The sequence below is a fragment of the Limulus polyphemus genome, unplaced genomic scaffold, assembly GCF_000517525.1.
Source record: "Limulus polyphemus unplaced genomic scaffold, Limulus_polyphemus-2.1.2 Scaffold4383, whole genome shotgun sequence".
NCBI classification, from domain to species: domain Eukaryota; kingdom Metazoa; phylum Arthropoda; class Merostomata; order Xiphosura; family Limulidae; genus Limulus; species Limulus polyphemus.
The window spans coordinates 22,271-41,143 of record NW_013669993.1 but is presented as its reverse complement, the minus strand read 5'-3'; the positions used below and the strand labels follow the sequence as shown (position 1 = coordinate 41,143).

Genomic DNA, 18,873 nt, shown 5'->3' with positions numbered 1-18,873 from the left:
CGTGTAAGAAACTAAAATATTTAGCAGAACGTTAGGTACGTGTAAGAAACAAAAGATTTAGCAGAACGTAAGGTACGTGTAAGAAACAAAAGATTTAGCAGAACGTAAGGTACGTGTAAGAAACAAAAAGATTTAGCAGAACGTAAGGTAATATTTATTTTAGAAGAATGAATTACTGTCATTAGTGTAATCTATTATTCTGCTGTGGTGTGTAAAAACAACCCTAATATTGTGACATAACTTACAGACCACCACTGAAATAAGCCTAGTCTTGTTTTCAATTATTTCTTGCCCAGTTACTGATGAATTAATTGAATGAATTACGGTTTTTTTTTATCTAAACCCAAAACTTCTGCGATGAGAAAAATCGAATTAGACATTTCATTTTAAAACTGTAGCTGTTTTCTTCTATTATATTTATGTCATAAGTTAAGTAAAACGTCAGAGTTAAAATAAACAGATAGTTGACAAAACCTCATCATAAATCCATTTGCATCCCAATTACAGTTACAATAAAAACACCTAATCATGTTTAAATGATTTAGTAGCTGAAAAAAGAAGTTTCTACATTGGTTTTGTTATGAAATACAATATTACTCAGTGTGTACAAAGATAAAATCTATAACTGTTCGATGCGAAAGCTCTTAACTTTTATTGTATTTGTGACGTTTGATACTATTGTAATTGTTATTGTTGTTGGACAGATTACAATAGATTGTTCCGTAAAAAAAGGAAAATACAACGTCTTTGATGACTTAATAATAATAATGAAAGCATTTCATTTCTTCGACTACAAGTTCTTCTTTCACTCTCTGAAGCAGCTGTAAGTTTGTGCACTTACAACGTTAACATCCGGGATTCGATTCCCTGCAGTGGAAACAGCATATATATACTCATGTGGCTTTGCTCTTAAACAAACGAGTTATACTGTTCACTGATAAGCTAAGTTCACAGCAAACGATAACAATAAAATTTGCATTTACTTGCTGATTTTTTGTATTATGTATTTCTTCTTGGAAACACAAATTTAATATCTGAAAACACAAACAACTGATTAACAAATTAATTTAAATAATAACCCAACTTCAGATTCAATATAACATACTACCAGTTTGAAAAAAAATCTACGATTATATTATCTAACCTAACTCGCATTTTATACGGCTCAAAAACTTGAGACAAACTGAGAAATTAAACCACGTAACGTCAAACATCTCTGTTGCCAGACAACAATACAAACATCCAAATTAAAATCGTAGCCTAGTACAATACCAATCATTTTAACGTTGTAGTTCTCTCTCTCATGGGGTCGTAAATAAGATTTTTTTTCATTCTGCTAAAGTTATGTTCTCAGATAACGATAATTTAAAATAATAAATAACGATTTAATATTTGTTTTTTATATTTTATTATTTCTAAATATTCACGGATATTATTGGCTCTAACACCCTTTGGTTGAACCATTATTACTTTTTCTCCATAATGTCTCATGTTGTGTTTTTTATACATGTTCTGCTATGGTCGAATTTTTAATCTTTTTGTTTATTACACACACACTTAGGGCCCGCTGTGCTAGGCTGTGAAGCAGTAGTAGCCCAAAGAATTGGCAATGGGTGGTGTTGATAAGTGTTCTTACCTCTAGTCTGTATTCGTTAGATATAAGCTTAACAACGTCTTCTTTAATCGTGTAGTGACACTTTGCAGCCATTGGCTTCCTAATTGTAGATATAAAAACCGTATTATGTATAATAAAAATCTTTAAAGTCACTATTAAGCCTTAGGAATACCATTACAGTGACATCCGTATACTGTCCAACAATTTTTTTTAAATACTAATACATTACCGTGAGATGGCAGCACGTGCATTCGTGACTCACCTTCCCTAACTTACCACCGACCTTTGTAACTTCGTATTTATATTGGTATGTAATAAAAAATGTGTAGTCTAAATTCACTTTTGCTGGTCCGAGAAAACAATATTATCATAAAATGCCTGTCCAATTTGGGCACCTAAATCTTTAACCGCGAGCTGATAGACGACAAAGTAGTAAAGTATTAACCCTCTGGCTCATAAACAAGTCTAACAAAAAGATTACTTAACTTAGAAGTAAACATTCTCCAACAAAAGGCCAACTTAGTCCAAGAAATCCAGTCAAACTTTTTTAGCTCAAAAGCCTGGACCTCGCTATTGTCTGTTAAGAAGTAAAGAAGCTAAGAAGTAAAATTAGACTCGTTTAGTGATTGAGTCAACTAACAGCTTCAGATTACATTCTGGAGCGAGCTGTAGTGGCTCACGTGATAACACAAACAACACAACAAAAGTACCTGTGACCCTCATGGAGATATTTCAAACATGGGCTACAAGAGAATCTGGTGGAAACCAAGCAGACACAATTCTTTTTTTTGATCCGATACAACTTAATGGTTAGTTCTAAAACATACAAACAACAACAAAAATGAAAACGTGTTGACCACTGCTTGGCAATAGTATTATCAAAGGTAGATAAAGAATATTTATCTAAATATACATGTCCTGTTCTAATAAAGCTTACATTTACTTATTGAATATTAAATTTTTGATAGTCAATATGGGGACATCAGTTATATATTCTAGTTTGTCAAAGTCTGAATTTTCAGTATAATTCGTCAACTACTACAAACATTGTATGATAGGTTTGATACAATACAAACTGACCAATGAAACAAAAGGACCTACACACACACAAGAAAAAAAGATATTTTGTTTTAATATTTTCTTTCTAATTAAGAAGTTAAAATATATAAAATATTAAAATTTGACAGAAACTATGTTTTGATGCCAATTTTATTGACATAACTTGATAAAGTTTAATTAAACTTTGAAAATAACTAAAATGTAGTGCCATGCGCCATTTACCTGTCTGTAGCGAGAAAGTTGATTTGCTTTTTACACCTATATATATTTTCATATATATACACACTTATACATCCAAATAAAAAATGTGTAATTCTTATTTTACTTAAATTTAACGTATATCAAAAATTATTACTGTCATTTTACATACTAGAGATTAAATACAGTAATTATTTTCCTACAAATTTAAAATTAGCATATTTCCCTAAAGAGAAGCATACAATATTTTGAATCTTTAAAAAAACATGAATACCTCAGTCGTTTTTTTTCCAGACAAGCAAACAAACAATCTCGGAGTTTTAGTAGTATATAGATAAATAAAAAGCATCATTAACATTTTGAATAAAACAGAGGACACAGAGGTAGCGTAGATAATGTTTTACATCCAAAGATATGTCTTAACATATAAAAGTAAGTAAAAAAAAAAGAGTTGAAATTGAGAAATTAGACTCCCGAGCATTAAAAATATTGCTGAAACTTTAATATTATAAAAGTTGTAATTATCGTTTAAATAACAAGTAAAAGACATCTCAAAACACCATATATAAAGAAGAATTATTTTAAATTAACTGGTATATACTATACCTATTTAAAAAAGAAATTGTTTATTTATATGAACTCAAATCTCTGCCACCTGTTGTAGAAAAGTTGAACTGGGTAACTTTAAATAATTTCCCTTTAATATTTGAAAGTCCGAACGTGAAAGTATTTTTTTATTTTATTTTATTTTTATGATAGTGTTTGTTTTACATTTAGAATTAGTATGTTTATTCATCTATATTTTTAAGCCTTGGACGGTAAACTCAATTAATGTTTATACACCTTTTATTTTCGAATGAAAAACTATTTTTTCCATCTCTTAAAAAGACACAAAATGTCTCACATTTTTTTCATCTCTTAAAGACACAAAATGTCTCGCAAAAATTTGCTCTTTATCTGTAATACATTTTAAAGTGCCAACATGTAATTATAATTAACGTTATCTTAAATCACAACATTATGTTATAAAATAAATGTTATGTTTATTCCAGTTATCTACCAAGTTCCTTAGGAATAACATTTACACTTCTTCGGCACTTTTATTACATTTAGCATATCGTTTATTTTAATAAATAAATATTTCTAAATGTTTTAAACTAAATTGTAATGTATAGTTGTACTTTGAAGTTTCGCTGTTTCTGTGTAAACTTTGATAATGTTTCCATTATTCTGGGGTTCATTATTAAGTTGGATGTATATAGTAATAGATTTAATACCATTTAATCTATGAATACAAGAAGCGAATTTATGTGCTTATTAACACACACACCCACCACCAGGTGGCTCAGCGGTAATTTTGAGGTTCTATAGGCTTATAACGGTAAAATCCCTAGTGGGCACAACATAGCTGGTCTGTAGGGTTGCTTTGCGCTCAAGAACAGAACTAAATGCATCTTAATGTAGTCCATTTTGGCTTTTTCATTGATAGTAGTTCCCAGACAAATTTAAATATTTTAGATGCTTTACCAATTGAAGCATTTATTTTATCATAAGCATCTCATATTTCTGTAAACTTTTCTTGCAAAACTAAGTGCTTTTAAAGTATTCTTTCGTATTTTATACCGTTTTATTTTTTGTATTCTGAGATGTTTTTATGTGTGCAAGTAGTTTGTAGTAAGTGCTTACATTGTATGAATAAAAGTCGTAATAAACAGAAAAAAAATGTTGCTATTGTTATTTTTTTTATCATCTTCAAAATTCATGAATGTGATGAAAACAATCGTGAAACACCTTTAAAATCACATTGTCATAAAACAAACATTTATGGAATTTTTGTAATATTTTAACATATCATTTACTTACCTCTCAGTCCAGGGACGCATTAACCATTACATAGTTGCGCCAGGGTCCCAAGCGGTGAGGGACCCCTAGTGACGATCCTGACAGTCAGTTTAACTCTTTTTCGATAAATCTTCATATTTTTATCTGTGTTTAATTCTTACTCAATACAGACTAGATCAATTTGACCGACCTCGTAACCATCATAAAAAAATACAAAATAAATCAAAATTAAATTTTTTTCTTTCTAGAATTACTTTATATTATAGCAGGAAACATTTCTTTACACTAAATAGTTTAAAACTTCTTAACTTTATACATTTGTTTATAATTAAATTGTATTGTTTTATAAAAGGATTCTGCGATTGGTCGCATAGTTATAGAGCTATACAAAACCATGAAAAAAGTAAAGCTCACATTTATTCTGTACACTGCTTGATGGGACAAACTAATAGCATATTAGGGCGCTAGACTCGCAATCTGAGGATCGCGGGTTCGAATCCCCGTCACACCAAACATGCTCGTCCTTTCAGCTGTGGGGGCGTTATAATGTGATGGTCAATCCTACTATTCGTTGGTAAAGAGTAGCCCAAGAGTTGGCGGTGGGTGGTGATTACTAGCTGCCTTTCCTCTAGTCTTACACTGCTAAATTAAGGATGGCTAGTGCAGATAGTCCTCGTGTATCTTTGCGCGAAATTAAAACAAACAAACTAATAGCATAGAAACCGTGGATTCAAAGTTAAACAATGATTTAGAAAACGAAATACGATATCGGTGGGAGGTACTGCGTCGAGTTATTGAATGTCTAAAATTCTTGTGTGGAAGAGGATTAGCACTTAGAGGGGGATAGAGAGGAGATTGGAGATTTCAACAATGGCAACCTATTAGATGCATTAGAATTTTCAGCCAAGTTTAATCCATTCTTGGCCAAGCACCTTGAAATGCGTGGAAGTAAAGGCCGGGTAGTTACTTTGTATTTATCATCCACAGTTTATGAAGAAATTATTATTTTGATGGCTAATAAAATTTATAAGATAATTGCTGATGAAATTCTCGCTGCTAATTACTTTTCCATTATTGTAGATTCCTCACCAGATGTCTCACACTCAGATCAGTTAGCTATAATATTGTGATACGTGAAGGTGATACACAGGAATGTTTTGTCGGTTATGATTCTTCAAGTGGGCATACAGGAAAGTTAATGGTTGAAGTTGTCGTAGAAAAATTAAATAAGATGGGAATCTACATTCAAAATGCACGTGGACAATCTTACGATAATGCAGCAAATATATCAGGTAAATACAAATGGCCTACAAGCGTATCTCAAAAACATAAACCAATATATTGATTACATCCCTTGTGCAGCACATTTCTTAAATCTAGTAGGCGTGAATGCAGTGGAAAGTTGCGAATGTGCATCGAATTTTTAATTTTCTTCAAACTCTGTACAATTTTTGTGCTTCTTCAACCAAGCGTTGGTAAATCATTTCTGATGGCTTAAGAAGCGATGACAGTAGACCAGTTACTCTTAAGAACCTCAGTGGAATAAGATGGTCAGTCAGATCAGATTCTGGCTAAATACTTAGACAGAATTTATACCAACCTTGAAACGAGAATGTTAGATATTGGGTTTATGACAATGTTTTCCTATAAAGTTATTTGAAGATTTGATCTACAAGTGCTAAGCTTCAAGAAAAAAATCATTGATTTATCTACTGCTGTAAAGCTTATCAGTTTGTTGAAGGAATATGTAAATTCACAATGTGAAGAATTGTATAGAATCGAAATTCAAGCTCATCAGCTTTCAAATATAGTAGAACAGTTTAGGAGTGGGATTTCTTGAAAGACAAAAAGAAAGCTGGCAAATGATGAGACTTCTGAAGGTGAAATTAGTTTATCTGGAACTCAGAAGTTTCGCGTAATTTTTTTTTATTCCGGTAATTGACAAGTAATAAATGTGTTTGGAAAATCGACTTGCTACATATAAAGTGACAGAAATTAAGTTTGATTTTCTATCTAATTTCAAAAATTTAAATGAAATTGAACTTTTTGCTGCAGTTAAAAGATTGGGAGACACTCTCTAGATCTAGACTGATCTTTTTCCAATGAAATGGTACAGTTTGCGAATTTTTTTTGACAGTGAAACACCATCCGCCCAACAATGCATCAAAGCAATCAGAAAAATACAAACAAATTCGAATCTGTTTTTCCTAATGTTGACGTGCCATTAAGAATATACTTGTACCTGCCCGCCACGAACTGCAGTGCAGGGAGATTTTTTTCCAAGATGGCTAAAGCAAAAAATGAATTACATGCTTCGATGTTAAATGAACGTTTAAATGCCCTTTCCATGCCCACGATAGAAAGAACATTGCTTAGGCAAATAAATTATAAAGATGCAATTAGAGATTATGCTTCCACCAGAGCAAGGGAACAACGATTTTAGAGTAATGTTTTGGCATGCTTCTGTAATGTTGTACAATAACCATATATATTATTATTTTTTTTTATGTACCTAATTCAATCTTACTTGCCATGTTGTACAAGTAAATAATAATAATTTGTATTACAGTCGTTTAATTTCAACATATCTTTAAAAGGCACATTGAGAAATTCTTCAAGATTTTGTTTTTGTCATCTTATGCCTTTTAATGAAGATGGAAACATTGACAGGGAAATAGATTTGAACGAAAAAGTTTCGTAGAGAGCGCGAACGGTAGTGTGGTGTAAAATCACTCATGCTAGAAATGTTCATAAAAGTGACCCGAAAAACGGCGCTAACTCGGTAACCCGTGGCCCAATTTTAACGAACCTTGTTTTATTCTGTTTCTATTTTCATTTCATGGTATCTTATTCTAAAACCGTTTTTGCTGTATTTATTGCTTCACTATTTTTTTTTACCATTTTAAAAAATCTTGACGGCTAAATAATTTACAACAATAAATTAGTAGCATCAAAGCTACATATTCGTGAAATTCCTATGTAAATATAAAAAGGGCCTCTATCCGATGACTCAGCGGCAAGTCTGAAGGTTCATAAAGTTAAAATTCGGGTTTCGATACATGCTGTGGGGAGACCACATTGTGTAGCTTTGTGCTTAATAACAAACAATAAAAGAACGGTTGCCACCAAGTGTTATTCAAAGCAACCATTAAAATAAACGAATAGAAAAGCTTTATTACAAGCTGAAAACAGTGGTCCAGTCACGTGATATAGTTACCATAATAGTAGCTTTAAACTTGAAATAACCTTTGTGCTGTTCACCTTGACGTGTTACTTAGTTACCATGGTAGTAGCTATGGAGACAAATTTTGTATTGGTATTCTTACAATGTTGTTTATCGTTAATATCAAAATGATATTTCATTATTAAAAACTAAACTTTGTATTTTCTTTGATCATCTTCTTTTGTGTTTAAGTAAAGTCTTAAGAGCTAAATGTGAAACCCAATCTATCATACGATTCACCACTTTTCAGTGATTTATAACGGTTGCGGGGGGGGGGGGGGTCAACTCCTCAGTTACCCTGAAATAGAAATAATATGATTAGGCTATATATATAGGGTTAGAGCGTATATTATGTGTACGATGTTTTTAAGATGTATTTTACTCGCACAGTGATCCTCTCGAATGACAGATTGGGTTTGTTTGTTTGTCTTAAAAAATTGCTACGATATTCATAATGTTTCAAATAACAAATCCACAAAATACTGTTGTTGTATATAAACAAAAGTAAGGCTTCTCTTCTATTTGGAAAGAAAAGATAATTATAAACAGTAATTCCAAAATAGTGATCAAGTAAAGGATATTTGTTGCTATATCGTAAATATAACTAAAAACATCTATCTAAAAGTAAATAAATTGGTTAATGAAATAACTTGTGTCACATTTTCTCTCCGCGTTAGTCCACAACGTCACCATATGAATTTTAAAAAACTTGAAAATATTTAAAAAACTGTTAACACTGTTGTTCTTTATCATTCAACAACATTTTGACACAGAAGATAAAAATAAAATAAAAAGCAATGTCATCGATGTTTTGGCACAATCGAAATACTTTATTAGGCATAAAACTTTGGGAGATATTAGGCCTAAAACTTTGGGAAATCGAATAGTCCCGAAGCAGGTTCTTTGGGTGTATATCACCTGATTATCGTTTGGTTTTTAGTATACATATGCAAAAGAAAATTGCTTAGTGTAAGAGTACTATCGAATTTATATGAACGTTGAGTAATGTAACTAATGTGAGAAAAATAGTTACGTTTTGATATTTGCCCTAAATTAAAAAAAAAACATCTCGGAAGCGAGACAACCACTGGAACAATAATATATTCACCAGTTGGTATTACCTTTCCCTTCTGACATGTTATGTTTTTATTTTTCGTTTAGTTTCTCCGTTGTTTGCTTTTAAATGTTTAAAAGCTTATATTCCTTTTTCACTATATTCTTTTCATTTGTCTCTTCTTTGCTTCTCTTCTCTTTTTTTTCTTGTCTCTCTCTCTCTCTTTTTATCCATTTTCCTGTTTCCTCATGTGTGCTAATTTTTAATGTAATGCTACAGGTACGTAGAGCAGATAACATCAGAGTATAATGTGCCCTAAATGTGACTGCATTTATTATTTTTCTACAGATGTTAAACTTTCTTGGAGCTCCAGGAAATTCTGTTTCAAACATTGCATCAACGGTCCCAGAGTTTCATCCTCACATTCCACCAATCAGCACCGGGAACGACATTTGGGCAGCGCCTCCTATCGCTGGAAGAAACGACGCGTCTACTTCCGTCGCACCATGGCCGTCATTTCCCACAACTTCGTGCGATAACTACGGGTAATTATGTTTACTTTGGCAATAAATGAGACTCCATCTGGTGTGATATAAATTTAAAATTTTAAAAAGTATGTGCTCGTGGAGTTCATATTTCATTGGAAGGTTTTAAATGCCACATTTATAGGTTTTATCTGAATTATACCAGGGCAATATGTTTCAAAACTTATAACTTTGAAGTAAGATTTAATCAAATTTCTTAGTTTATTCAAAACTAATTCAAACGTAAATTTTTACATACAAATCTAAGTTATTATCATGAGTAGGTTTGGTTTGGTTTTAATTTCGTGCAAAGCTACTAGAGGGCTGACTGCGCCAGTCATCCCTAATTTAGTAGTGATAGTCTAAAGGTGAAGGCAGCTAGTCAACATACCCACCATCAACTATTGGATTATTATTTTACAAACGAATAGTGGGATTCACCATCACGTTATAACGTCCCCACGGCTGAAAGGGCGAGCATGTTTGTAACGAGTAGATATAGTTATAGAAGAAACATACTTAACTTGTATATCACCCTGAAGATGGCACTACTTTACAATAACTTTAAATTCTAATAATCACGTACAAATTACAGATTTTTGGCTTTATTTTAACATTTAACTTACAACCTTTATTTGACATTAGAATGTTGCCTGGAGCTGAATCTTTCATCAGCAATCCATTTAACAACCTGACCACCACTCATTCTTCAATGCCCATGGAAGTAAAAGGATCATTTCCGTACACTGGACAGTTTCCATCAGGTAATTATTACCATAAATCTAAATGTATTTGATTCTTTTTTCGCCTTAATTGTTTGGGAAGCAGTCAACATTATAAATATGTTAAAATCTTAAAATCCAGGTTTCTAGAATTTAAAGTAAAGTTGTTGTTTTTATCTTTTTTTCCCTATCTTTTGTTGTAATAATTTTTCAGGGAGTTGTTTTAAAGCAACACATGTCTGTCACACTAATCAGATTTTCAATATAGAGAATACAATTTTTTTCTTTGTTAAATAAAATTATGACACTACTTAACAGTAAACAGCTATAGGCCTACTTTTATAAATGCTCCCCAGTGTAAGACTGCGGACTTACAACGCTAGAATCCGGGTTTCGATACCTGTGGTGGGTAGAGCACAGATAGCCCATTGTGTAGCTTTGTGCTTGACTACAAACAAACACTTTTATAAATTGGTTAAATTATAAACGCATTCTGCAGTTTAATAGAGACTACGAATAGTAGTAAAATACGGGAGAATTGACAGGTATGGGTTAACTGTTATTAGCTTTATTGTTTATACACCGAAAGCTGGTAGTACAAAAGACCTAAAATCTGTGATGAAAATCACGTGAGCTGCACGTTTCTTTCCCACAATCCCCTTAATTTGTCTGTTCAGTTTCAAGGAATCGTCTGTCTCTTATAGTCCAAGCCAAATGACAATTTCTGGTATTGACCAAAAGGCCTCTTGGCAGATACTTGTGGAAGACAAAAGAACTATCTGGAATTCTATTTTTACATGTCTACGATTTTGAATCCACAATGAACAAATTAAAAGAAAGGTGAAAAAAAAAGATGAAAAAAACATCTGCAGTTAACGCGATTTTTATCAAATATTTTAGGCCTATTGATTTCAAATGCTTCATTGACCTTCGGCGGTTAGACTTTTGCATCTGGGATGTTATATTGTATATACAAATGGCGTTATAGGGAACATTTTCTCTACATCATCCACAAGGATGGGGCACTAGTCACCCCCTGCAATTTCAGAAGAAATTTTACTTTAATAATTTATTTATAAAATTTATTAGAAAATAATACTATTGAAATATAAATGACGAAAAATATAGATTTTTAAGAGGAACGTTAAGAGAAATGCGGGAAAATACATTTGCAAGTCATGTGGCTTTTATAACATATTCTGGGTCTAATACCAATTTTAAGTTCTGGTATATGGTTAGTGATGCTATGGAATTGCATCATTTAAATTCAATTTTAACGCATAATTAGCCAGTAAAATTGATGTATTATGATAACATATGTACGATTATTGAGTATTTGTTTTAGAGCAAAGCCACATTGGATTATCTGTTGTGTCTACCGCGGGGAATCGAACCCCAGATTTTAGCGTTGTATGTCTATAAACTTAGTGCTCTCCATTTTTTCCACATGCTGTTTAAAAATTAAATGTTTACGCTAAAAAAATTATCATTTTTTCTATTCGAATTTGCCTGAAAAATTATTTTGTCTTTGAATAACATACAGGAAACATTATTAACTTCCACGTTTTATTGTTTATTGTCTAATTTCCGCCGATTCTTTTACAGCAAATGCTCCTCAGATGTGTAAAGACTTTGAAGTGTCCTGTAACGCTTTGGTGAACCTTAGACAGAAATCAAGAGAGCATGCCGCGTCCCTTGGATTTTTCTAAATTCAACAAAACTTGCCGCTTATTAGTACCCTGTAAAACTTATTATTTTGTTCTGTGTATCTGGACTGCGATCCTCTAATGCCATGGTCAAATAAGTAAAATGTTTGTTTTTCCTTGTTTGGAATGGGCTTCTCTACCCCAAAAGAAATAAACTCCATAACTTAATCTTAGTTACCTTAGAAACACTTATGTCGGACACTGTTAGTAAGTTATTTTCGTTGTCCATGTAAGTGAATTAGTCAAGTGAACAATATTTAGTCTTAACAAACCAGGCAACAATACGAAGAATAAATGTCCAGTGGTGTAGGAATGGCGATGGTAACTAGAGAACATTCATTTTCCAACTTCTCAAGCTTTTATTTTTCGCTGTACAAACCCATCACTCAGTTACTGTGCATGGTTCCATAACACTAAGTAGGTGAACCTTTACAACAGTAACTGTGTGAACCTCTGCAACAACAGCTGTGCTAGCCTGTAAGAAATTACACGTTATAATATTTACAGCAATATCTGTTTGAGGCTTTACAAACCTTTTTTTAGTGTGTGTTTGTGTATTTTTGTTTTCCATTTGATGCTGTTATATTACTTTGAGCCCCCCAGTGACACAGTGGTAAGTTTGCAGACTTACAACGCTAGAAACTGGGTTTCGATACCCGTGGTGGGCAGAGCACAGATAGCCCATTGTGTAGCTTTGTGCTTAAATTCAAACAAACAAAATATTACTTTGGATTGAGTCACGTTTGTTTGTTTGTTGTTAACCGCAAAGCTACACAATGAGCTATCTGTGATGTGCCACGGCGGGTATCGAACTCCGATATTTACCGTTATAAGCCCATAGACGTACCGCATGGCCACCAGTGGACATTGATTAATGCTTTAGACTCTTGTAGATAATGTTTTATTTAGAAAAAATGCTTCTAATCGCGTCAAACGAATAGATTTTATGTTTAGATACTTTGTTGTTTGTTTAAACGAAATTGTGGATTTTTGTTACACACATTTATTTATTTCTCTACAAGTATGCTAAGTAAATGATTTAGGCTTAGCTTTTAATTCTTCTAAAGTTTTCCCTTTGTGTTATAAGCTATTGCTTTGTTATTCGGTATAGACTTAATCTCCTTAGAAGTGTTGATCGTAAAATGCTGTGCTTTTCAGGTTTGGTTCAGTAATAGAAGAGCACGATGGAGAAAGCAGATGGGAAGCCACCACCAGATGGCGACCTTCAGTCCAAGCGCTGCAGTCTTATCGTTGCCCATGGGCTACCCTCAGCCAACTGCCACTGCAACCACTCATTACCAGCCAATCGGGGACTCCAGTGGTGCTGGAAATGGTCTTCAACATCACGGTAAGCCAGTATATGGAACACAAAAAGGAAATAAAAGTAGCGTTTCTTAAAATTTACAAAATAATCACCAGGAATTAAATGCAAGCTTAGGTTTGCTAATTCATGTTGGTAAAAAAATCTTAGATTAGAATACTTGACCGTCTGTAGTATTTATTTTAGAAATATATTTTGACTGATTTTGCATTTCATAGTTTTCATGTCAAAAATTGACTCATTTTGCAGTTCATAGGTTAGAATACTTTACCGACTGTAGTATTTATTCCTGAGATATATTTTAACTGATTTTGGAATTCACAGTCTTCATGCGAAACCTTTGTCTGTTTCTCATGGTTTCAAATACATTGAAATATATTCACAAAACAAGTTTCGGTTTGATGTACTTCCATAAAACAACATTTAGGGGTTTTCATCATTGTTGTTATGATGTGTTTTTTTTTTCACAGTTTTCCGAAAAAGTTCAGTATCGCAGCAGCTATAACTGCCTGGATTCAAATAAATTACTAAAGTGTACTATTTTGGCAGATAATACGAACTGGATACGTCCCTCCCAAACCTTGACCAATTCAGGAGCTTCTGTAGCGTCATCAGGACTCCATCCTCAAACTAACCTGCCACAGAATGGCCTAGCGTCTTCCTACCCATCTTTTACTCCAGAAACTTGTATCAACGGAGCTCCATTGTCCCAGCAAGTAAGTGTGTGTGTATAAAGCAAATTAATATCACAAATATCGAAACAGTTTGGTTGTTTTGAAGTTAAGCACAAATTTACACAATGGGCTATCTGTGCTCTGCCCAGCACTGGTATCGAAACCCGGTTTCTAGCGTTGTTAGTCCGCAGACATACCGCTGTGCCACTGGGCAGTATCCAAACAGAGTCTCAATGATAAATTATATATATATAAAAGAGGAACACCTGAACCAATTTTGAATATTTTATGATTTATATGGTTACTATGAACTTTCCCATTGATTATGGAAGTATCACTTTGGACGGAACTACAGTTAGAAACCATTGTTGTAAAGGTTCACCTACTTAGTGTTATGGAGCCTTACACAGTAACTGAGAAGTAGGTGAACCCTTACAACAATGGCTGTACGAACCCATAACTACTATTAAGTTACTACTATTATACCCGACGTCTTCTCTTCACTTATGGATCAAATGTTTTCCCACAAGCGAATTGTAGGCTTAGATGGGGGACGTTTTCATTTATTTGCTTAGAGTTTTCTCGCAAAGCTACACCTAGCCATCCATAATTAGTTGAACCGATAGACTAGAGGGAAGGCAGCTCATTGCCCCAAAACGTGGAGCACTTTCTTGCAAAGACCCCATAACAGTAAGTAGGTGAACCTTTACAACAATGGCGGTACGAACCCATAACTCAGTTACTGTGCAAGGTTCCATAACACTAAACAGGTGAACCTTTACAACAATGGCTGTACGAACCCATAACTCAGTTACTGTGTAAGGCTCCATAACACTAAGTAAGTGAACCTTTACAACAATGGCTGTACAAACCCATAACTCAGTTACTGTGTAAGGCTCCATAACATTAAGTTACTACTATTAAGTTAGGTATTACTGGTCAGGATTTTGGACAAGATGATTGCATTGTTGGTCACCAGAATTTCAGTATTGTTACTTAGAAGGTTCGTATAATTGGTCTGGACGTCAGAATTATTAGTTAAGATATTATTAACCACTAGACCGCGCTCGACCCGCCAAATAAGACATTTACCATTGTGTTAGCACTTAGTAACATATCGGATGAATGTGTGGTGAAACTTATGTATAATTAGGCATGTGCCAAAAAAAAAAAAAAGAACACAGTAGCAGCAAGAAATGTACAGAATAGCTAAGAAGGTAATGTCGTAGATTCCGTTTTTAATTTATGCGTAGAGTCCTCTTAGGATGTGATAAAATAAGAACATATAAATTGGTACAGTTCACTTAAAAATTTTGGTTCGACATTAACACATTATTCGTTATTGTTTTTTCAAGTTGAGTATGGTTTAAACAACTCTGCTATTGTAAAACCCTGTCTTATTGGTTGTTTATAAAGAAACAGTAAACGATGGTTGAATGTGATTGGTCGCATTCTATTTGTTATTTATCTGAGAGCAGTAAACAGTGCGGATTAAGACTTTACAAGAGGAACTTACAGTTATCATCTCTAGTATTGCGCCATTCCATTGGTTGCATGGAGACCTCTGTAAACATCCCCCCGGTGTCACTGTGATGAACTAGGATTCCTAAAAATTCCCGCCTTTAAGACTTGGAACCGTTAAAGCTGTATCTTTTTTATTTATATTTTGTGTTTTTCAATATTCAATACAAATATAACAACAAGAAATTACTGTGACCCCTATAGTCTAGGGCTACAACTATACAGTTTACTTTTGACCTTCTATAACACCCCTCCCGGCCTCTAAAGCTAAGCCTATTTCATTCGAACGGAGATGATTCGCGCGGTCTTTTTACGCCATTTTCGTCACGGTTGACATTCGAATCAAAATTTCGCTTTCTTAACTTACGTGAGAGGTAACGCTAAGCAGAAGGGAAGGATGAACCTGTGGTTCTTTGGCAGACGTCTCTTAAGCCATATAATGGATGACATTTTTACATTCTTTAGAAACAGGGAAATCCCCCTCTTGATATTGTGCATTGGAACATCTGGTTTTGCTTGGCTTTTCTCCGAATTTTTCACTTTATTGGATTATGAAATTTAATTACTTCATGCCTAAGCTGATCACTTTGATCCTGGTCCCGAAAGTTCTGTGTTAAAGTTTTGCATTTCCGATTCGTTGCACTTTTCACGAATAACTCCTAATCCACGAATTTTGATAAATATTAACGAAATGCGTAGTTATTTATGTTGTATTCTTTTTTTTATGGTTTCTGTGCATACAATGAATAAAAGTCAGTGAATAGGTCATCTATCAAACTTCAGATAGAGGCGCCACCTGTTGATGGAGTTTAATACTAGAGGGCATGTTTAACAATTTTTGCGTAGTGTGGAATAATTACTTAAACATAGTTTTTTTTTCATAGAGCCAGCTGTATTTGTTTTTGTTCTCCCCCCCCCACTCACACCCCTTTGCTGTTCAGACACCTCGCTGATTAAATGGTTACCTACTGTGTCGTGCCATGAAAACGTGATGATCGTTTCAAGACTAGCGTACCCCACATGTGCTCTCCACTTCTTCGATAAATACTTAGACGTTGATGAATTGATTTAATTTATCATAGAATTATATAGCGCAACAACCTATAGTTAGAGGGCGTTGAATGTGAAAATTAAGTGGTTTTTCTTCAACCTTGTTAACCCTAACTGGGAAACAAAATAGTGACGTGTTGCTCCCTCCGGATGAATAGTTTCATAGCTGCTGAATGCTTCCAGATGGACTTCAGAAAATGCGCTTAAAATATTCGGTTCTATTCATCCGAACTCGTTCGAAATACAAAGGGACTCTAACTTGGGATTATGAATAACTTTGCAGGATCTGGAACAATCAACTAAACAAGTTGAATCGAGCACGAGCTCATAATATGCGAGTCGAGGGATCGAAACCGAGCGTCGAACATCCTTGCCCTTTAGCCGAGGAAGAGTTATAATGTGACGGCTAATCCCACTCTTTTTTGGTCAGGAGTAGCCCGAGAATTCGGTGCATTATAACAGTGACATTCAATCCGTTAGCGTAGATGGTGGGTGGTAGGGTACTGGAAATTTGGTACTGTGACTGATATCCTTAGAAGCTTTACCATAAACAAATGAACTAACCAAACTGTTATTTATCCTGCTTAATAGAACATCTGGTTCTCTATTTGTTAAGCACTTAGATATTTTTTTGATGGTGACTAATACCATTAATCTGATGCGTTATCTGTAAATTCAACTTTGTGGATTTTGGCAAAACAAATCGCAAAAAAAGTCTTAATAGACCAGGGGGGGGGGTCAGGTACAAAAGGCCTCTTCCTTTTTCAAAAGTCTTGCACAGTTCGGTTTGTTCGTTTTGAATTTCGTGCAAAGCGACTCGAGCGCTAGACGTCCCTAAGTGTCAGACTAGAGGGAAGAAAGTTAATCAACACCACCCACCGCCGATTCTTGGGCTACTCTTTACCAACGAATAGAATTTATCGTCACACTATTACGCCCGAAGCGGCTGAAAGGGTGAGCGTATCTGTGGACGGGATTTGAACCTGCGACCTACTCACCTCTAACCATCAGGCTCATGCTAGGCCTAGTACACTATGGAAGAATGAGTTTCTAACTCTAATGTTACATATTCTTCTACTACTTATATATATAATTCATATTATCGCTGGTGAGTAAAAGGGCATCTGAAATCCATACAATCCCACGTTAAGGGCCTGTCTTCCCAGTTCCTATAAGTGACATCTGCAATACAAAACAAATTGTGATTTGTGTTTATGGCTATCAGGTTTTAGAGTGTTGGGAATATTTACGCGGAATCGCGTAGATTCGAACCCGGCTCCATAATTTAGAGCTTTACCATAGGGCCAACTCGCGTTCAAGAAAATAGTAATAATAATAATAATATAGTTTACTTGAACACTGATTATTGGACATAAACGTTTCACACTATGCGCATGACAACTGTGTTCGTCTTCCGACAGGTCGAACCAGTAACGACGATTCTGACTGTGACTCAGAGCCTGGGATTCCCCTGAAGAGAAAACAAAGACGGTCCAGGACAACTTTTACGGCGGAACAACTGGAAGAGCTAGAACGTGCCTTTGAGCGAACCCAATACCCGGATGTGTACACAAGGGAGGAGCTGGCTCAGAGAACCAAGCTGACAGAGGCCCGTGTACAGGTTCGTGTAGCTAGTTTTTGTTGTTGTTGTTCTTCGGATAATAATATTTTAATTTTAATGAACTGTTACAAAAGCTTAAAATTTCTTTTTTTTTTCTCTATTTTTATTTAATAATATCTGTATTCCACGTGTGATTTTAACCAAGTAAACATTTATCGTTGATTTTGGGTTGTTACCATAATATATTCGTACCAATCACATATTTTGTTTCTCGTTGAAGGAATAGAGCGTTAAAATGACAACCTCGGGTAGAGGGAGACATACTGTCCAAAATCCTTACTAGTAATACCATTATTTTGTCCAAAATCCTGACCAGTAATACCGACATACTGTCCAAAATCCTGACTAGTAATACCATTATTTTGTCCGAAATCTTGACCAGTAATACCGACATACTGTCCAAAATCCTGACTTGTAATACCATTATTTTGTCCAAAATCCTGACCATTAATACCGACATCTTGTCCAAAATCCTGACTAGTAATACCATTATTTTTACCAAAATCCTGACCAGTAATACCGACATACTGTCCAAAATCCTGACTTGTAATACCATTATTTTGTCCAAAATCCTGACCATTAATACCGACATCTTGTCCAAAATCCTGACTAGTAATACCATTATTTTGTCCGAAATCTTGACCACTAATACCGACATACTGTCCAAAATCCTGACTTGTAATACCATTATTTTGTCCAAAATCCTGACCATTAATACCGACATACTGTCCAAAATCCTGACT

The 18,873-nt window shown here is 34.2% G+C and overlaps 1 protein-coding gene and 1 long non-coding RNA gene across 2 annotated transcripts in view; both read left to right on the top strand.

Moving 5' to 3' along the window:
• Nucleotides 1-18,356, top strand: part of LOC106471063 (paired box protein Pax-7-like) — a 54,029-nt gene extending 35,673 nt beyond the window's left edge. Inside the window, exons 4-5 of the mRNA XM_013931650.2 lie at nt 17,931-18,130; nt 18,351-18,356. Of these exons, the coding sequence (XP_013787104.2) occupies nt 17,931-18,130; nt 18,351-18,356 (206 nt within the window). The remainder of the gene's footprint in view (nt 1-17,930; nt 18,131-18,350) is intronic.
• LOC111088764 lies at nt 9,346-12,068 on the top strand. Its single transcript, XR_002613187.1, has 3 exons — nt 9,346-9,536; nt 10,161-10,279; nt 11,843-12,068. It is a non-coding gene; the product is annotated as an uncharacterized LOC111088764 (long non-coding RNA).
• Nucleotides 18,357-18,873: the final 517 nt, after the last annotated feature.